At 31.9% G+C, this 19,335-nt stretch overlaps 1 protein-coding gene across 1 annotated transcript in view; it reads left to right on the forward strand.

The window, feature by feature from the left end:
- LOC136039557 (AP-3 complex subunit delta-1-like) overlaps positions 1 to 19,335 on the forward strand; it is a 206,770-nt gene that overhangs the window by 87,337 nt on the left and 100,098 nt on the right. Inside the window, exon 14 of the mRNA XM_065723397.1 lies at positions 17,939 to 18,164. Coding sequence (XP_065579469.1) covers positions 17,939 to 18,164 — 226 coding nt within the window. The remainder of the gene's footprint in view (positions 1 to 17,938; positions 18,165 to 19,335) is intronic.

Consider the following 19,335-nt stretch of genomic DNA (forward strand, 5'->3'; position numbering starts at 1 on the left):
CATGCAACATATAAGGTCCATGGGAAAACAATCTGTATTCAGATCTATACCTCATGATTCTAATGATTGCCCTTGAGCTTTGTTGATGGTGATTGCTAATCGACCATTCCCTGTCCCGGTGTCCCGGTCGTCATTTACATCCCCCTGTTTCCCCGGTGTCCCCGTTGTAGTTGTGTCCCTGTGTCCCGGTCGTCATTATATTCCCAGTGTCCGGGTCCCGGTCATCATTTGTATCCCGGTGTCCCGGTCTGTATATACATTCGTTTTTTAGTTTTTGTTTTTCTCCTTTATTTTTTTCCTTTTTTTTTCTTTTTTAGCTTATTAGATTTTTAGATTTTTTAGTTTTTTTTATTAGTTTTTAGTTTTTATTTCTTTTAGTTTTTTTGTCCCGGTCGTCATTTATATCCCCCTGTTTCCCCGGTGTCCCCGTTGTAGTTGTGTCCCTGTGTCCCGGTCGTTATTTATATTCCCTGTGTCCCGGTCGTCCATTGTATCCCGGTGTACCGGGTCTGTTATACATCGTTTTTAGTTTTGGTTTTTCTCCTTTATTTTTTTCCTTTTTTTTTCTTTTTTAGTTTATTTAGATTTTTAGATTTTTTAGTTTTTTTATTAGTTTTTAGTTTTTTTTTCTTTTTTAGTTTTTTTGTAGTTTTTACCTTCTTTTTAGTTTTGTTAATTTTTTTTTTTACTTGTGTCCTGGTCGTCATTTATACTCCCTGTGTCCCCGGTGCTTTGTTGATTGCTAATCGAACATTCCTTTTGTCCTGGTCGCTTTCTCTTTGAGTGTCGTCATTTATTAGTTTTTTCCTTTTTTTTTTAGTTTTTATTGGTTTTTACCTTTATTTTAGCTTATTTTTCAGTTTTTTCCTTTTTTTTAGTTTTTTTTTATTTTTTATTTTTTTTAGTTTTTTACCTTTTTTTAGTTTTTATAGTTTTTTTTAGTTTTTAGCTTTTTTACTTTTTTTATTAGTTTTTAGTTTTTTTTGTAGTTTTGCCTTTTTTTTAGTTTTTTCAGTTTTTTTTTTTAGTTTTTTATTGGTTTTTACCTTTATAGATTTTTTTAGTTTTTTAGCTTTTTTATTTTTTTTATTAGTTTTTAGTTTTTTTTGTAGTTTTTTGCCTTTTTTTAGTTTTTTCAGTTTTGACGTCACCTAATCCAGTTTTTTCAGGTGACGTCACCTGACACATCCATCCATCCATCCATCCTATCCACAGACAGACAACTTATTTTTATATATAGATATTATATATATCTATATATATAAAAATAAGTTGTCTGTCTGTGGATGTGTGGATGGATGTGTCAGGTGACGTCACCTGAAAAAAACTGGATTAGGTGACGTCAAAACTGAAAAAACTAAAAAAAGGCAAAAAACTACAAAAAAAACTAAAAACTAATAAAAAAATAAAAAAGCTAAAAAACTAAAAAAACTATAAAGGTAAAAACCAATAAAAAACTAAAAAAAAAAACTGAAAAAACTAAAAAAAGGCAAAAACTACAAAAAAAAACTAAAAACTAATAAAAAAGTAAAAAAGCTAAAAAACTAAAAAAACTAAAAAAAACTAAAAAAACTAAAAAAAGGTAAAAAACTAAAAAAAATAAAAAATAAAAAAAAACTAAAAAAAAGGAAAAAAACTGAAAATAAGCTAAAATAAAGGTAAAAAACCAATAAAAAACTAAAAAAAAAAAGGAAAAAAACTAATAAATGACGACACTCAAAGAGAAAGCGACCAGGACAAAAAACTAAAAAAAAAGGCAAAAACTACAAAAAAACTAAAAACTAATTAAAAAAAAATAAAAAAGCTAAAAAACTAAAAAAAACTAAAAAAGGTAAAAACTAAAAAACTAAAAACTAAAAAAAACTAAAAAAGGTAAAAACTAAAAGAACTAAAAAAGAAAAAATAAATGACGACACTCAAAGAGAAAGCGACCAGGACAAAAGGAATGTTCGATTAGCAATCAACAAAGCACCGGGACACAGGGAGTATAAATGACGACCAGGACACAAGTAAAAAAAAAAATTAACAAAACTAAAAGAAGGTAAAAACTACAAAAAAACTTAAAAAGAAAAAAAAAAACTAAAAACTAATAAAAAAACTAAAAAATCTAAAATCTAAATAACTAAAAAGAAAAAAAAAGGAAAAAAAATAAAGGAGAAAAACAAAACTAAAAACGAATGTATATACAGACCGGTACACCGGGATACAAATGACGACCGGGACACAGGGAATATAAATAACGACCGGGACACAGGGACACAACTACAACGGGGACACCGGGGGAAACAGGGGGATAAAATGACGACCGGGACAAAAAAACTAAAAAGAAATAAAAACTAAAAACTAATAAAAAAAACTAAAAAATCTAAAAATCTAAATAAGCTAAAAAAGAAAAAAAAAGGAAAAAAATAAAGGAGAAAAACAAAACTAAAAAACGAATGTATATACAGACCGGGACACCGGGATACAAATGATGACCGGGACCCGGGACACAGGGGATATAAATGACGACCGGGACACAGGGACACAACTACAACGGGGACACCGGGGGAAACAGGGGGATAACCTGACAATCTATTTATATGCAAAGACAATGGGACAGCAAAGAATGTTGTATATTCGCAAGTTTTACGTAGTTAAAACCATATATATATACTAGCTGTTGGGGTGGCGCTTCGCGCCACCCCAACACCTAGTTGGTGGGGGCGCTTCGCGCCCCCCCCAAGCCCCCCCGCGCGGCGTAAGTCGTTACGCGCCATAATAGTTACGCGCCATTGTAGTTGTGTCCCTATGTCCCACCTGTGAATATAGATAGATATATATATATGGTTTTAACTACGTAAAACTTGCGAATATACAACATTCTTTGCTGTCCCATTGTCTTTGCATATAAATAGATTGTCAGGTTTACCGACTCTTGAACATGCAACATATAATGGTCCATGGGAAAACAATCTGTATTCAGATCTATACCTCATGATTCTAATGATTGCCCTTGAGCTTTGTTGATGGTGATTGCTAATCGACCATTCCCTGTCCCGGTGTCCCGGTCGTCATTTACATCCCCCTGTTTCCCCCGGTGTCCCCGTTGTAGTTGTGTCCCTGTGTCCCGGTCGTCATTTATATTCCCTGTGTCCCGGGTCCCGGTCGTCATTTGTATCCCGGTGTCCCGGTCTGTATATACATTCGTTTTTTAGTTTTGTTTTTCTCCTTTATTTTTTTCCTTTTTTTTTCTTTTTTAGCTTATTTAGATTTTTAGATTTTTTAGTTTTTTTATTAGTTTTTAGTTTTTTTTTCTTTTTAGTTTTTTTGTCCCGGTCGTCATTTATATCCCCCTGTTTCCCCCGGTGTCCCCGTTGTAGTTGTGTCCCTGTGTCCCGGTCGTCATTTATATTCCCTGTGTCCCGGTCGTCATTTGTATCCCGGTGTACCGGAGTTGTGTCCCTGTGTCCCGGTCGTCATTTATATTCCCTGTGTCCCGGGTCCCGGTCGTCATTTGTATCCCGGTGTCCCGGTCTGTATATACATTCGTTTTTTAGTTTTGTTTTCTCCTTTATTTTTTTCCTTTTTTTTTCTTTTTTAGCTTATTTAGATTTTTAGATTTTTTAGTTTTTTTATTAGTTTTTAGTTTTTTTTTCTTTTTAGTTTTTTTGTCCCGGTCGTCATTTATATCCCCCTGTTTCCCCCGGGTCGTCATTTATACTCCCTGTGTCCCGGTGCTTTGTTGATTGCTAATCGAACATTCCTTTTGTCCTGGTCGCTTTCTCTTTGAGTGTCGTCATTTATTTTTTTCTTTTTTAGTTCTTTTAGTTTTTACCTTTTTTAGTTTTTTTTAGTTTTTAGTTTTTTTTGTTGTTTTTACCTTTTTTTAGTTTTTTTAGTTTTTTTTTAGTTTTTTAGCTTTTTTATTTTTTTTATTAGTTTTTAGTTTTTTTGTAGTTTTTGCCTTTTTTTTAGTTTTTTTAGTTTTTTAGCTTTTTTATTAGTTTTTAGTTTTTTTTGTAGTTTTTGCCTTTTTTTAGTTTTTTTAGTTTTTTAGCTTTTTTATTTTTTTTATTAGTTTTTAGTTTTTTTTGTAGTTTTTGCCTTTTTTTTTCTCTTTGAGTGTCGTCATTTATTAGTTTTTTCCTTTTTTTTTTTAGTTTTTTATTGGTTTTTACCTTTATTTTAGCTTATTTTTCAGTTTTTTCCTTTTTTTTAGTTTTTTTTATTTTTTATTTTTTTTAGTTTTTTACCTTTTTTTAGTTTTTTTAGTTTTTTAGCTTTTTTACTTTTTTTATTAGTTTTTAGTTTTTTTTGTAGTTTTTGCCTTTTTTTAGTTTTTTCAGTTTTTTTTTTAGTTTTTTATTGGTTTTTACCTTTATAGTTTTTTTAGTTTTTTAGCTTTTTTATTTTTTTTATTAGTTTTTAGTTTTTTTTGTAGTTTTTGCCTTTTTTTAGTTTTTTCAGTTTTGACGTCACCTGATCCAGTTTTTTCAGGTGACGTCACCTGACACATCCATCCATCCATCCATCCACAGACAACTTATTTTTATATATATAGATATATATCTATATTCACAGGTGGGACATAGGGACACAACTACAATGGCGCGTAACTATTATGGCGCGTAACGACTTACGCGCGCGGGGGGGCTTGGGGGGGGCGCGAAGCGCCCCCACCAACTAGGTGTTGGGGTGGCGCGAAGCGCCACCCCAACAGCTAGTATATATATATATACTAGTTTTCTATCAGTTTTGATATATATCAAAACTGAAAAAACTAAAAAAAGGTAAAAACTACAAAAAAAACTAAAAACTAATAAAAAAAAATAAAAAAGCTAAAAAACTAAAAAAACTAAAAAAAGGCAAAAACTACAAAAAAAACCAAAAAACTAATAAAAAAGATAAAAAACTAAAAAAACTAAAAAAAGGCAACAACTACAAAAAAAACTAAAAACTAATAAAAAAATAAAAAAACTAAAAAAACTAAAAAAACTAAAAAAACTAAAAAAAGGTAAAAAACTAAAAAAAACTAAAAACTAAAAAAAACTAAAAAAAGGAAAAAAACTGAAAAATAAGCTAAAATAAAGGTAAAAACCAATAAAAAAACTAAAAAAAAAACTGAAAAAAAACGAAAAAAAAGGCAAAAACTACAAAAAAACTAAAAACTAATAAAAAAAGTAAACAAGCTAAAAAACTAAAAAACTAAAAAAACTAAAAAAAGGTAAAAAACTAAAAAAAATAAAAAATAAAAAAAAAACTAAAAAAAGGAAAAAACTGAAAAATAAGCTAAAATAAAGGTAAAAACCAATAAAAAACTAAAAAGAAAAAAAAGGAAAAAACTAAAAAAAAATTTTCATCTAAAAAACTAAAAAAACTAAAAAAGGTAAAAACTAAAAGAACTAAAAAAGAAAAAAATAAATGACGACACTCAAAGAGAAAGCGACCAGGACAAAAGGAATGTTCGATTAGCAATCAACAAAGCACCGGGACACAGGGAGTATAAATGACGACCAGGACATAAGTAAAAAAAAAAACTATCTATATATATAAAAATAAGTTGTCTGTGGATCGTGGATCAGGTGACGTCACCTGAAAAAACTGGATCAGGTGACGTCAAAACTGAAAAAACTAAAAAAAGGCAAAAACTACAAAAAAAACTAAAAACTAATAAAAAAAATAAAAAAGCTAAAAAACTAAAAAAACTAAAAAAAGGCAAAAACTACAAAAAAAAACTAAAAACTAATAAAAAAGCTAAAAAACTAAAAAAACTAAAAAAAGGCAAAAACTACAAAAAAAACTAAAAACTAATAAAAAAAATAAAAAAGCTAAAAAACTAAAAAAACTAAAAAAACTAAAAAAAGGTAAAAAACTAAAAAAACTAAAAACTAAAAAAAAACTAAAAAAAAGGAAAAAAACTGAAAAATAAGCTAAAATAAAGGTAAAAACCAATAAAAAACTAAAAAAAAAACTGAAAAAAAACTAAAAAAAGGCAAAAACTACAAAAAAAACTAAAAACTAATAAAAAAAGTAAAAAAGCTAAAAAACTAAAAAAACTAAAAAAAGGTAAAAAACAAAAAAAAATAAAAAATAAAAAAAACTAAAAAAAAGGAAAAAACTGAAAAATAAGCTAAAATAAAGGTAAAAACCAATAAAAAACTAAAAAGAAAAAAAGGAAAAAACTAAAAAAAAATTTCATCTAAAAAACTAAAAAAAACTAAAAAAGGTAAAAACTAAAAGAACTAAAAAAGAAAAAAATAAATGACGACACTCAAAGAGTAAGCGACCAGGACAAAAGAAATGTTCGATTAGCAATCAACAAAGCACCGGGACACAGGGAGTATAAATGACGACCAGGACATAAGTAAAAAAAAAAACTAACAAAACTAAAAAGAAGGTAAAAACTACAAAAAAAATAAAAAGAAACAAAAACTAAAAACTAATAAAAAAACTAAAAAATCTAAAAATCTAAATAAACTAAAAAAGAAAAAAAAAGGAAAAAAATAAAGGAGAAAAACAAAACTAAAAAACGAATGTATATACAGACCGGTACACCGGGATACAAATGACGACCGGGACACAGGGAATATAAATGACGACCGGGACACAGGGACACAACTACAACGGGGACACCGGGGGAAACAGGGATATAAATGACGACCGGGACAAAAAAACTAAAAAGAAAAAAAAAACTAAAAACTAATAAAAAAAACTAAAAAATCTAAAAATCTAAATAAGCTAAAAAAGAAAAAAAAGGAAAAAAATAAAGGAGAAAAACAAAACTAAAAAACGAATGTATATACAGACCGGGACACCGGGATACAAATGACGACCGGGACACAGGGAATATAAATGACGACCGGGACACAGGGACACAACTACAACGGGGACACCGGGGGAAACAGGGGGATATAAATGACGACCGGGATACCGGGACAGGGAATGGTCGATTAGCAATCACCATCAACAAAGCTCAAGGGCAATCATTAGAATCATGAGGTATAGATCTGAATACAGATTGTTTTCCCATGGACCATTATATGTTGCATGTTCAAGAGTTGGTAAACCTGACAATCTATTTATATGCAAAGACAATGGGACAGCAAAGAATGTTGTATATTCGCAAGTTTTACGTAGTTAAAACCATATATATATATATATATATATATATATATATATATATATATATATATATATATATATATATATATATATATATATATATATATATATATATATATATATATATATATATATATATATATATATATATATATATATATATATATATATATATATCTATATTCACAGGTGGGACATAGGGACACAACTACAATGGCGCGTAACTATTATGGCGCGTAACGACTTACGCGCGCGGGGGGGCTTGGGGGGGGTGCGAAGCGCCACCCCAACAGCTAGTATATATATATATATATATATACTAGCTGTTGGGGTGGCGCTTCGCGCCACCCCAACACCTAGTTGGTGGGGCGCTTCGCGCCCCCCCAAGCCCCCCCCGCGCGCGTAAGTCGTTACGCGCCATATTAGTTATGCGCCATTGTAGTTGTGTCCCTGTGTCCCACCTGTGAATATAGATAGATTTATATATGTGTTTCAAACTACGCAAAAATTGCGAATAAACAACATTCTTGGCTTTCCCATTGTCTGTGCATATGCAAAGCCGTATGTACTAATAATGACGTCATATACAAACGCTCTTTTTACAAACAAACAAACATGCATCCACATAACTCGTTTTTATATAGATAGATACAATACAAATTAACTGCGTAAAACTTGCGAATAAACAACATTCTTCGCTGTCCGATTGTCGCTGCATATAAATACATTGTCAGGTTTACCGACCCTCGAACATGCAACGTACAATTGTCCATGGGAAAAACAATCAGGATTAAGATCTATACCATATTTTTCTAATGATTGACCTTGAGCTTTGTTAATGGTGATTGCAAATACTAATCGAATTGGGAATTGCAATCTTTTAAATTGAAAAAGCAGATCCGTTGGAATCATGGGAATGCGAGGAATAAGAACAGCCTCACCCTCATAAGGCCCTGTCAAGATTGTGGCCTCTATTAGGTTTTCCATTGTTTTTTTTTACGGCAAGTCGCGTGCCATTGCAAAGCTTTGGTGGGTTGATATTTCTTAAAAGTATTATTGGTACGCCTATTTATAGTTGTAGCACGTGTGGTGGAAACCCTGAAGGATCTATGGAATTTAAAAATTCAGATGGATAATTAACTGCTTCATTTGGTTCCAAAACTGTGTCGACTGACCTGTAAAGGACTGCCTGGTCTTGAATCTTGTTCAAAACAATATTGTTGATTTCGTGGACGTCTATATTTTTGGGTGCGAGAATCGCTCTTTCACTTAGCCATTTATTATTTTTATAATTTTTTAGAATATTCGGAAATACTTTTTCAATCAATTCATTTTTGGACGTCACTAAATTACAGAAATCAGCAGGTAGTTGTATACGTCCTGAAATTGAGTCTACTGTTTGACCAGAGTCATCGTTTTGCAATCGGACACGCATATTTGTAGTTAATTTTAATATTTTTACGTGTGCCTATAAATTAGAATTTTTTAGGCAAGCATTCATTTCGTCTGCATGAGTTAAACTACGTAAAAATTGCGAATATACAACATTCTTGGCTTTCCCATTGTCTCTGCATATACAAAGCCGTATGTACTAATAATGACATCATATGCAAACGGTCTTTTGACAAACAAACAAACATGCATACATACAACTCGTTTTTATATAGATAGATAGATAGATAGATAGATAAAATACAAATTAACTGCGTAAAACTTGCGAATATACAACATTCTTCGCTGTCCAATTGTCGCTGCATATAAATAGATTGTCAGGTTTACCGACCCTCGAACATGCAACGTACAATTGTCAATGGGAAAAACAATCAGTATTAAGATCTATACCACATTTTTCTAATGATTGACCTTGAGCTTTGTTAATGGTGATTGCAAATGCTAATCGAATTGGGAATTGCAATCTTTTAAATTGAAAAGGCAGATCCGTTGGAATCTTGGGAATGCGAGGAATAAGAACAGCCTCACCCTCAAAAGGCCCTGTCAAGGTTGTGGCCTCTATTAGGTTTTCCATTGTTTTTTTTACGGCAGGTCGAGTGCCATAGCAAAGCTTTGGTGGGTTTATATTTCTTAAAAGTATTATTGGTAGGCCTATTTTTAGTTGTAGCACGTGTGGTGGAAACCCTGAGAATAATATCTCGAGGTAAAAACTGATCACCGACCATAACGATGGCCACTTCGTCGATAGTTGGAGCATTGTATCTACGCACATGTTGGCCAGGAGGCGTTTTGTCAGCGGAAATAACAATTTTATGCGTATAAGTAGGCATCAAATCGATGGCTGTTTTGAACAGACGCACTAAATTATTATTTTCGTGGAAAATATGTTGTAATTGGGAAACGATTGTCCTTTCAATGTCGGGAGAAATTTCGCAACGTGCATTCAATTCAGAATTTCTATCACTGATGAAGTACAATTGTAAAAATTTATGATTCTCGCCTGAGAATGGTAGAAGAGACCCTGCTCTATGATAAATTTGCCCTTTTACTTTGAAAGTAGACATAAATTGATCTGGATTTTCAATTTGGGCTCCAAACGACGTCATTTGGAAACATGAGTTGTATTTTCTGATTCATTTATATTCCTTATGTCCCGGTGTCCCGGTCGTCATTTATATCCCCCTGTTTTGTATCCCGCTTATTTTTCAGTTTTTTCCTTTTTTTAGTTTTTTTTTTTACTTTTTTAGTTCTTTTAGTTTTTACGTTTTTTAGTTTTTTTAGTTTTTTAGATGAATTTTTTTTTTAGTTTTTTACCTTTTTTTCTTTTTAGTTTTTTATTGGTTTTTACCTGTTTTTAGCTTTTTATCTTTTTTATTTTTTTTTATTTTATTTTTAATTTTATTAGTATTCTTTTTCTCTTCTATTTTTCATTTTTCCTTTTTTTTAGTTTTTTTTAGTTTTTAGTTTTTTAAGTTTTTTCCTTTTTTTAGTTTCTTTAGTTTTTTTAGTTTTTCGGCTTTTTTATTTTTTTATTAGTTTTTAGTTTTTTTTGTAGTTTTTGCCTTTTTTTAGTTTTTTCAGTTTTTTTTTAGTTTTTAGTTTTTTACCTTTTTTAGCCTAACCAGGATTTGAACCTGGGACCTTCATTCTCCGTTCTGACACCCTCTCTCACCGAGTGACTTCTCCAGCATGTTCATTTTGGTGTTTTAAATGGTATATTATTAACCAAATTAATGTGTTTTACAATATACTAAGCATCGTCATAACAAAAATGACGGCAACTAATTTCATGACGTCAGCCGAAACATAACGTCACCTGATCCACAGATCCACAGACAGACAGACAACTTATTTTTTATATATATATATATATATATATATATATATATATATATATATATATATATATATATATATATATATATATATATATATATATATATATATATATATATATATATATATATATATATATATATATATATATATATATATATATATATATATATATATATATATATATATATATATATATATATATATATATATATATATATATATATCATATGGCGCACATAAACCCCCCTAGAGACTCTTAATCTCTTAATCTCTCCGATCATTTCAAGCTTGACTTGGTTGCTCATCTTAATCCTTGTTCAAAACAATTATTACTTACACAGGATTATGTGATTATGCGTGCAAATGGTGCTCTAGCCTCTAAAGGCTTTCAGGAGGTGGTAACCCCACTCTTATTTTTAGTAGTATCCGATAATTCCAAAAGCTTAAATTCCATGTCTGCCCTCCCCCTCTTCTTACACTCCTTTAGAAGTTTAATCCAATCCTAAGTTGTTTCCTGGTATATTGCAGGTAGGTTATTACGGTAACTTAGATACACATAGCGTCTTCTGATTTACCTCGCTGTAACCCCTTTTTTATATTTGGCAAAACTGGTCATTATGATTTACGTTTATTTCATCTTTCATATGTTCATTGATAGTTATTTCTGCTCAATTGAATGTAGTATCTCCTAAAAATTAATTTAAGCTCATTAGATTCGACATCTTGTGTAAGCTAACTTCAGCTCGCTTAAGTTTTCATTCCAGGAAGTCGATGTCCAGGTGAAACATTAGAAATCCAATAGAATAGACTACGAATATAATTAGTCTTTAAACAGCATAATTTTATTGACTTGTGTTTTTGTACAAAAAATTTGCAAGGCCGCTGAAAGTGAGACTAGAAAGAGACGAGATTGGGTATATTGCATACCAGCAAACTTATACTGTCTGAAATCCAATAATTCAATTTCAAAACATAATTTCTTTTAAGAGAGATTTATAGGCCTTCCAAAAATGTTTTGTCCGTCAACGCACTATTGTTACTAAAAAGCATCGTGCCCCACAAGAATTATTTTTTCGACTTCGTTAAGGAAGTTGTGGTCATAAAAACTTAGGAGGGGGCTCTGGTTGGAAATTGAAAATTGTAATACCCTTTTTAACGGTCAAGAGTCGCTGACGGGCAACCGGTCCACTTCCAGCACCTTTGTCTGGTCCTGTCACCCTCATAGCCCACCCCCCCCTTAGAGAATCTTATAAATTTTTTTAGATGACCGTTTTGTTCTGAATAGACGAAAGGTCCATAGCCCTGCCCTCAGGGTGACATAACAATTGGAGCGCCAGGGGCAAGGGCACCAAATTATGTTAACTGTCGGATCACTTACAAGCTCTTAGGCATTGTTTGATGTGTCAAGGTTTCTCAAAGCTTCCCAATGCTGGACTTCTGAATCGACACACGTAGGCTTTTTGAGTACATCACATGAGGTTATGTGCAGACGAGTTTTCAAAACACATTATTAGCAATATCTCGGGATCAGGGATGGCTTGGGGTTTCGATTCAAGACTTGTAGGCCCGGATAGAGGAGGAATGACTTCCGATTTATGTTTTGGAGGGCAAGGAGTGAAGGTGCCAAGATTAACTTTCTCTGTGATGGCTTCAAAATTATGTACCTCCGTTAAAAAAGTTTCTTTCCACTCTCTTCCTACCATTCTCCAACTCTTTCTTTCTACTCTCTTTCTACTTCTATTTCTTTTTACTCTCTTTCTACTTCTCTTAATTTTTCTATTTTCTTTCTGCTTTCTACTTCTCTTAAACTTTCTACATGTTTGAATAGAACAAAATCAATGGAGAAGTTTTGACTTTTAAACGGCGGTCTTTTAAAAAAGCAAAATTGAATTGAAAGCTCTAGTTGTGATTATTCTAAGAAACGTTTTCATATTTCTGTAATCTTGGTAAATATGGTGATTTTGCTCTTTTTTGTTGTTGGTTATGACAAGTGAAATCTCACAGCTCACAATGTGGATAGTTTCTTTCCACTTTCTACTTCTCTTTCAACTTTCTATATGTTTGAATAAAACATGATGGGCAGGGAGGTGTAATTTAAGAACTTGTTTACCTCTTATCTTTTGCACTTCTAAGGAAACCTTCAAGCAAAAGTCACTATTTTAAGTTTCAGTTGTTTCTACTCAAAAGGAGAAACAAAATTTTGGCCATTGAACACTTCTCTTTCTTAGAAGAATCGCCTTCACTTTTTTTTCTTTTTCTTTTCTTTTTTCTTTTCTGTTCAAAGCTCTTGATTGCCTTAAACAGAATTTGTTTGTAATATGGCTTTTCTCCTTTGATGATTATTTAGGAAAGAAAAAAAAAGGATGTTTTCTGATTTTTAAAGTCCAGCACTATTTTAATGGTGTTAACTTAAAAGTATTTTCTTCCTCAACATTAACAGATTTTAAAATTCACCTTTTAAACTGCAAATAGTTGATGCATTAGCAGTAGGTAACTGGTGTATGAGAGTTCAATGATACTCCAATGTATTTTATTTTTATTTAATTTTTCTCTCTGCCATTTCGTATGCAGGGGTGGTTGGAAAAACTTTGGAGGGGGCTCATTCAGTCTAGAAGTTCTAGTGCTCCTTTTTAGAGTCAATCGTGATTGAAGGGTGACCAACCCCCCTCCTGTGCTCTTTTTTGCGTATCAGTCCCCCGTATACCTCCATTATAATATAGAAAATTATTCTTATTCAAAATAGCCGAAATGTTCAATAAATATGCATCTGCAGAAGACATGACCGCAGTAGCCCTGAAGGCAAAGGACTTAGATGATGCAAACTGCAAATTGTTTACAGATATATTTTATAGAGTGGGGAGGGCATGTTTCATCTTGGCTGTCTGATTTGCTCCAAATTTTCAGGTATTTTACTTTAGGCAAAAAGAAATATATAGTTTTTGCGAGGGGGCGGGTGCTAAGGTGCCTTCAAATGAACCACAAAACTTTTGTCCAAGATCAGTTTGAAACTTTAGCCGTAAGCCCTTAGCCAAGATGATGTTGACGTGCAACAAAATTCGGGGGACACTGGCCCCCGGAATCGTATTTTGGAAAGAGTTAAAGCTTTTTCTGAATGGCTCGAAATTTTCGTCCTCAAGTTGTTGTGCTAAAAGGACCCAATACAGAAGGAAAGATTGAAAAAAACATGGATCCGTGTAAAAACGAGGCCTGACAAAGGGCCATAAGACTTTTTTTTCTGACGGCTTGAAACCTATATTTTTAATTCCTCGATACGTGGGGACCAGAATACGCAAGAAAAAGTAGAAAAGAAAATTGGCTTCCCTGAAAAGTGGAGCCCAAAAACGACCAAAGATCTTTATTTAGTTGGGGCCAAGACCGAAAAACTTAATTTCCTTGATCTGTTTGAAACACCCTGGGCGAAGCGGAACCTAATGTAAAAAAAAATATTTGGGGGAACGAACTGCCAAAAATGGGGTACAAAAAGGGTCAAACATTTTTTTTTCCCGATTGGCTCAAAACGTATATTGTTTCGTTATTGGGTCAAAAAGACTCAAGAGCACAGTAAAAAAAAAAAAAAAAAATTGGTTCAACGCCTAATATAAAATATCTAATTTTATTAGTATCCTGATTGGAGCCCAAAAGGGTTCAAATGCTTATTTCATCAGCTCAAAACTTATGTCATTTAAATCTTGGACCAGGAGGCAAACATTTTTTTTCCGATTGGCTCAAAACGTATATTGTTTCGTTATTGGGTCAAAAAGACCCAAGAGCATAATAAAAAAAAAAAAAAAATGGTTGAACGCCTAATATAAAATATCTAATTTTATTAGTATCCTGATTGAAGCTCAAAAGGGTCCAAATGCTTATTTCATCAGCTCAAAACTTATGTCCTTTAAATCTTGGACCAGGAGGCAAACATTTTTTTTTCCGATTGGCTCAAAACGTATATTGTTTCGTTATTGGGTCAAAAAGACTCAAGAGCACAATAAAAAATAAAAAAAAAATTGGTTCAACGCCTAATATAAAATATCTAATTTTATTAGTATCCTGATTGGAGCCCAAAAGGGTCCAAATGCTTATTTCATCAGCTCAAAACTTATGTCCTTTAAATCTTGGACCAGGAGGCAATCTAAAAGAAAAAATATAAGATATTGGATCCCCCCCCAAAAAAATTTCAAATGGGTTGAAACTTACACCTGTACGAATCATGAAGACCCTAATGTATGGGCCCCCTAAAATGGGCTTACAACTTTTATTTGATTGTCTTATTTCTGAAATGTCTGAAAACTTTCTGGGTCAATAGGGCCTAAATGACCAAAAAAGGATATCTATTTGCCTAAAATTGAGCCAAAAAAGGCCAATAGACTCTTTTTATCTAAATTGGTGAAAACCTAAGCCATAAATTCTTGATCCAAATGCATGTAAGTTCTCGATCCCCCCCCCAAAAAAAAAAAATTTAGCCCCAGTTCGGCTTCATCGCTTCGCAACGACCGACAATGAGCCTAACATTTGATTCGTCTCTGATAGGCTTCAAGCCTACAAGGTTTAGACCTAAAGGGGAGAAAAAAAAGCATTTTGAAGCTTCGATGAAAGCGACACTTGAAACTGTGTCAACTAATTGATTTTTTCTAATTTATAACTAATTTAATTTATTTTTATTTTTTAACCTACAGGGCATGCAAAGAGGGGACAAGGTGACCCCGAAAAAAAATTATTTGTTAGAACGATTAGTCTTACCCAAAATATGCCCAAAATTTTCGTCTTCGATCGCCCTGTCGCTTACTATGCGCTTATGTTGGGCAAAACGCGCCTAAGAAGAGAAAATGTTTGAAAAAAAAATCAAATTGTATCGATTTTTTTGACCATAAAAACACAGCAAAAATGCATATAAAGAAATTTTTGATGCGTTTTTTAATTTTTTTTTAAGCTCTCTCCCGAACTAAAATTCTGGCTACAGCCTCCTCTATTTTGAGGGAAGTAAACAAAATAGTCATAATGATTATTTTTTTTATAGCACAGAAGATAGCTTTGTCGAAATTTTTGACGAAATATCTGCTTTGTTTTCGTTATTCACCTGCCAAAATAATCTCGGTTTTTTGTCTTTTTGTTTTCTTTATTTTTTTCCTTTCTTCATTTTTTCGTAAGAAATTACCATAAATAAGACTAGGGTTACACGCCGCTTCTCTCGGTGGGTAAATAACAATATAAATAATAACTTCCAATATGAGCAATATAAACAATTTAAATATATTCAATACAAACAATATACACAACTTCTTTAATGTTGCTACTTCCAAAACCGAGTTTCTTGCTTTGGACCAAAGACTGCCTCCAATGATACACTCCAAGTTGGTCCAGCAACAAACTCACCTTCCAGTTCGTTTAGGTACTTAGGCCTTCCATTAGGAACGTCAGTTAGATCCACAAGACGGCACATAATTGATTCTTTGAAAGAAAAACTAAGGAAATCTTACGAGATTCTGGCCAAGATAAATGACCAATATGATAAGAAAACCCTTGGTTGGCTATATAACGCGTTTTTCGCACCACATATGTTGTTTTTGGCACCTTTTTTAGAAGCTTTTCACCGCCTCTGATAAAAAACAAATCCGGTCTTTGTTCTTTAGGTTTTGCATTTTCTTTAGGCTATAGGTTCTTAGATTATATTCTTTAGATTATTGTCTCCGTATCCCTATTTGGAGCTGTAACCCTTGGTTCCCACTGCTGCGTCAATCACAACACGTATTTTTTTTGGCGGAACAGTCGTACCACAGATTCGAATGGAGGTTCACAAAGAAACGCACTTTTGCATCGCTGTGACAAACCCTAGAACAGCCAAACAGCCAAAATTTGTTTTTCAATCAGCTCCACGACTTTGGTTATGATCTTTTTCTTTTAATCACAACAACGCATGCGATTTGTTGTATGAGTTGAAATTATTCAACGCATCTGACATTGCAGTAAAACGGATGGTTTTACGTCGTCTGTCGCACGATTTGTTTCATTTGTCGCATGTCGCAGGATGTTGCGCAAAATCGCAGCAGTGGGAACCAGGGGTAACAGTTGCATTTCCCGACGGTGCGGTGCTTTTGAAGTTTGTCAAAAAATGGATGAACTGTCACGTAGATTTGCTGACCGCTGCAGTAGAATTGTCCTTTTTTTTCATAATCTTCTTATTAATCTTCTTTATTATGTACAGACAGTAATAATAAATTATTACTATATTAATTACATTATATATATATATATATATATATATATATATATATATATATATATATATATATATATATATATATATATATATATATATATATATATATATATATATATATATATACATCAGAGCTTATTCTTGAGCCTAGTCATGGCGCTGGTCATGAAGATCATTTCTTAGATTTAAATATTAATATTTGCGATAATAATAAATTAAGTTTTAAAATGTATAATAAAACGGATGATTTTGATTTTGAAGTGATTAGTTTCCCATTCCCTAAAATTAATATACACTCAAATATCACATATTCAGCGTTTTTCTCACAGTTAATTCGTTATGCAAGGATTTGTAGTAATTATATTGATTTTAAAAATAGATGTAAAATCTTAAGCCAAAAATTGATATCAAGAGGTTTTTCTGCAAATAAATTAACTTGGAAATTTAAAAAATTTAGTTTTCATTATAACGAACTTTTAAATGAATATCAAAAGAATTATCTAGAAATACTTAAAGAAATTTTCAACTAATTTCGGAGGTTCGAGAAATGTTGTCGCAGCGCCATTTATTTTGAATTGTGTTTCTAATTAAGCGGATTTTCTTAAAAATTAGCCACATGGTAAAGATGAATTCTATAATTGTTTAGTTCACTCAGGTTTTTTGCAATGTGTTAATATTTGTGATTTGGTAAATTATAATATTTAGTTTACCTATTGCTGCTAAAGGGAGGGATATATTAACAGGATAAGCTTGTTTTAGTTTTACTTGGTTGTTTTACATTTGCTGTTTTTTTTTCTTTCATAGGCATATATTTTGGGGGTGATACCTGACGCGGGGATGCCATGGATATTCTGTGGTAGCCACAACACTGTGCTGGGTAGAGAATTTAGAGTGGCGAAACCCTATATAGGCCAGTGTATTCTCCTGATGAGCCCTTATGTTGGGTGTTGCCTCTGAATTATTTGTCTATATTATTTTTTCTATTGTTTGGTAAATGACGACTTATACTTATTGACGACATGACTGCCTGTCCATGGATTATTGTTTATGGTTGATTGTGTGTGGCTAAGCTGTTTGACCTATGTGATTGTATGGATGAGTAGGGTTAAGGCCTCATTCAAGTGCTGGTCTATATTAATCACTAATTTAGGAAAACAGTCTTCCTTTTCTCCTTCTGTCTCTTTTTTTTTTTTTTTTTTTTTTTTTTTTTTTTTTTTTTTTTTTTTTTTTGTGTGTGTTTGTGCTGTTGCATTGGTGATTTCTCTTTTCATGATATATAACAAAATAAATAAAAATATAAATTATTTAAATCTTTTCTTCTATTTCTAGAGACGGGAAGCTCGTCGATTTGAGCAGTCGAACAACCCTCATTACTTAAAAGGGGTAATGACCAGCTCCTCAAAACTGTTACAAGAGGTACCTGTTGTTAATTTGGATTTGGATATTCCGCTGACAGTATCCACTGACAAATATAAATCATTGGATAAATACAAAACCAATGATAAACGCTCCAGGCCTGAAAAGAAGAAGAAAAAGAAGCGATTTCATAAAAAAGGTAAGGAAAATCTTTCCTTTTCCTAAAAGGTAAGGCACATTTTCCCTTTTCTCAAATGGATACGGGAAGTTTTCCCTTTTCTCAAATAGGTAAAGCAAATTTTCCCTTTTTCCAAATTATTATGGTAAACTTTACCTTTTCCCAAATAGATGAGGCAAATCTTCCCTTTTCCCAAAAAAGTAAGGCAAATTTTCCCATTTCTCAAAAAGGTAAGGGAAATTTTTCCTATTCTCAAACAGGTAAGGCAAATTTTGCCTATTTCCAAAAAATTTCCAAATTTTCCCTTTTCTCAAATAGATAAGGCAAATTGACCCTTTTCGCAAAAAAGTGGCAAATTTTTTCAAATGGGTAATGTAAATTTTTTGCTTTCTCAAAAAGATAAGGCAAATTTTCCCTTTTTCCCACAAATAGGTAAGGCAAATTTTTTCCAAAAGAGTAAGGTAAGACGTAAGGCTATTTTCCCTTTAAATTTTGGGTTTACAAAGGAGCGGTGGCCATAAATTCCTAATGCACTACTAAAAAGAGGCAGAATTGACATTTTTAAATTTACGACCAAATTGTGGTTAAACCAGTGTATACAGTAAAATTACGGATTGCTCCAGTGGTAGTAATGTTTCTTGTGCGTAATTTGGTGAGGAGGGGGACAGCAAGTTTTTCAGTACCAAAATAAATTCCAGTGTGCATGTTTATTTGTAAGTTATATTAATTATTTACTTTTGAATTATTTTCATTATTACTTTTATTACTTATTAATTGTTTTAATTTTAATTACTACGTTTTAATTATTTACGTTTATTAATTATTTAATTATGTACGTATTCCATTCAATTTGAATTTAAAATCGTCGTCTTTGTACAATTACATTTACTATAAATACAATTAAAGGAAAATACTAAAAACATTATGTTCAATTGATTTTGAAAATGTTGACGTTTATTTCCAGCAATTTTAAAAACTTTTATTCTCGTGAAAATTATTGTTGATCAACAATTTGTTCGCCAGAAAAAGCCTATAATATTTGTAGATAATGCTCAGGAATAAATTGATGTACGCCTTTTAAACCAAGTTCTTCCCATTTCAATTGGCCATTTTTGTAGTAGAGGTATGATGTTAAAATCAACTAAGAAAAGTAGATGAGAAGATATATACAATGTAGAGTAAAGGAGTATAT

This window comes from Artemia franciscana, chromosome 19 (assembly GCF_032884065.1).
Source record: "Artemia franciscana chromosome 19, ASM3288406v1, whole genome shotgun sequence".
Lineage (NCBI taxonomy): Eukaryota > Metazoa > Arthropoda > Branchiopoda > Anostraca > Artemiidae > Artemia > Artemia franciscana.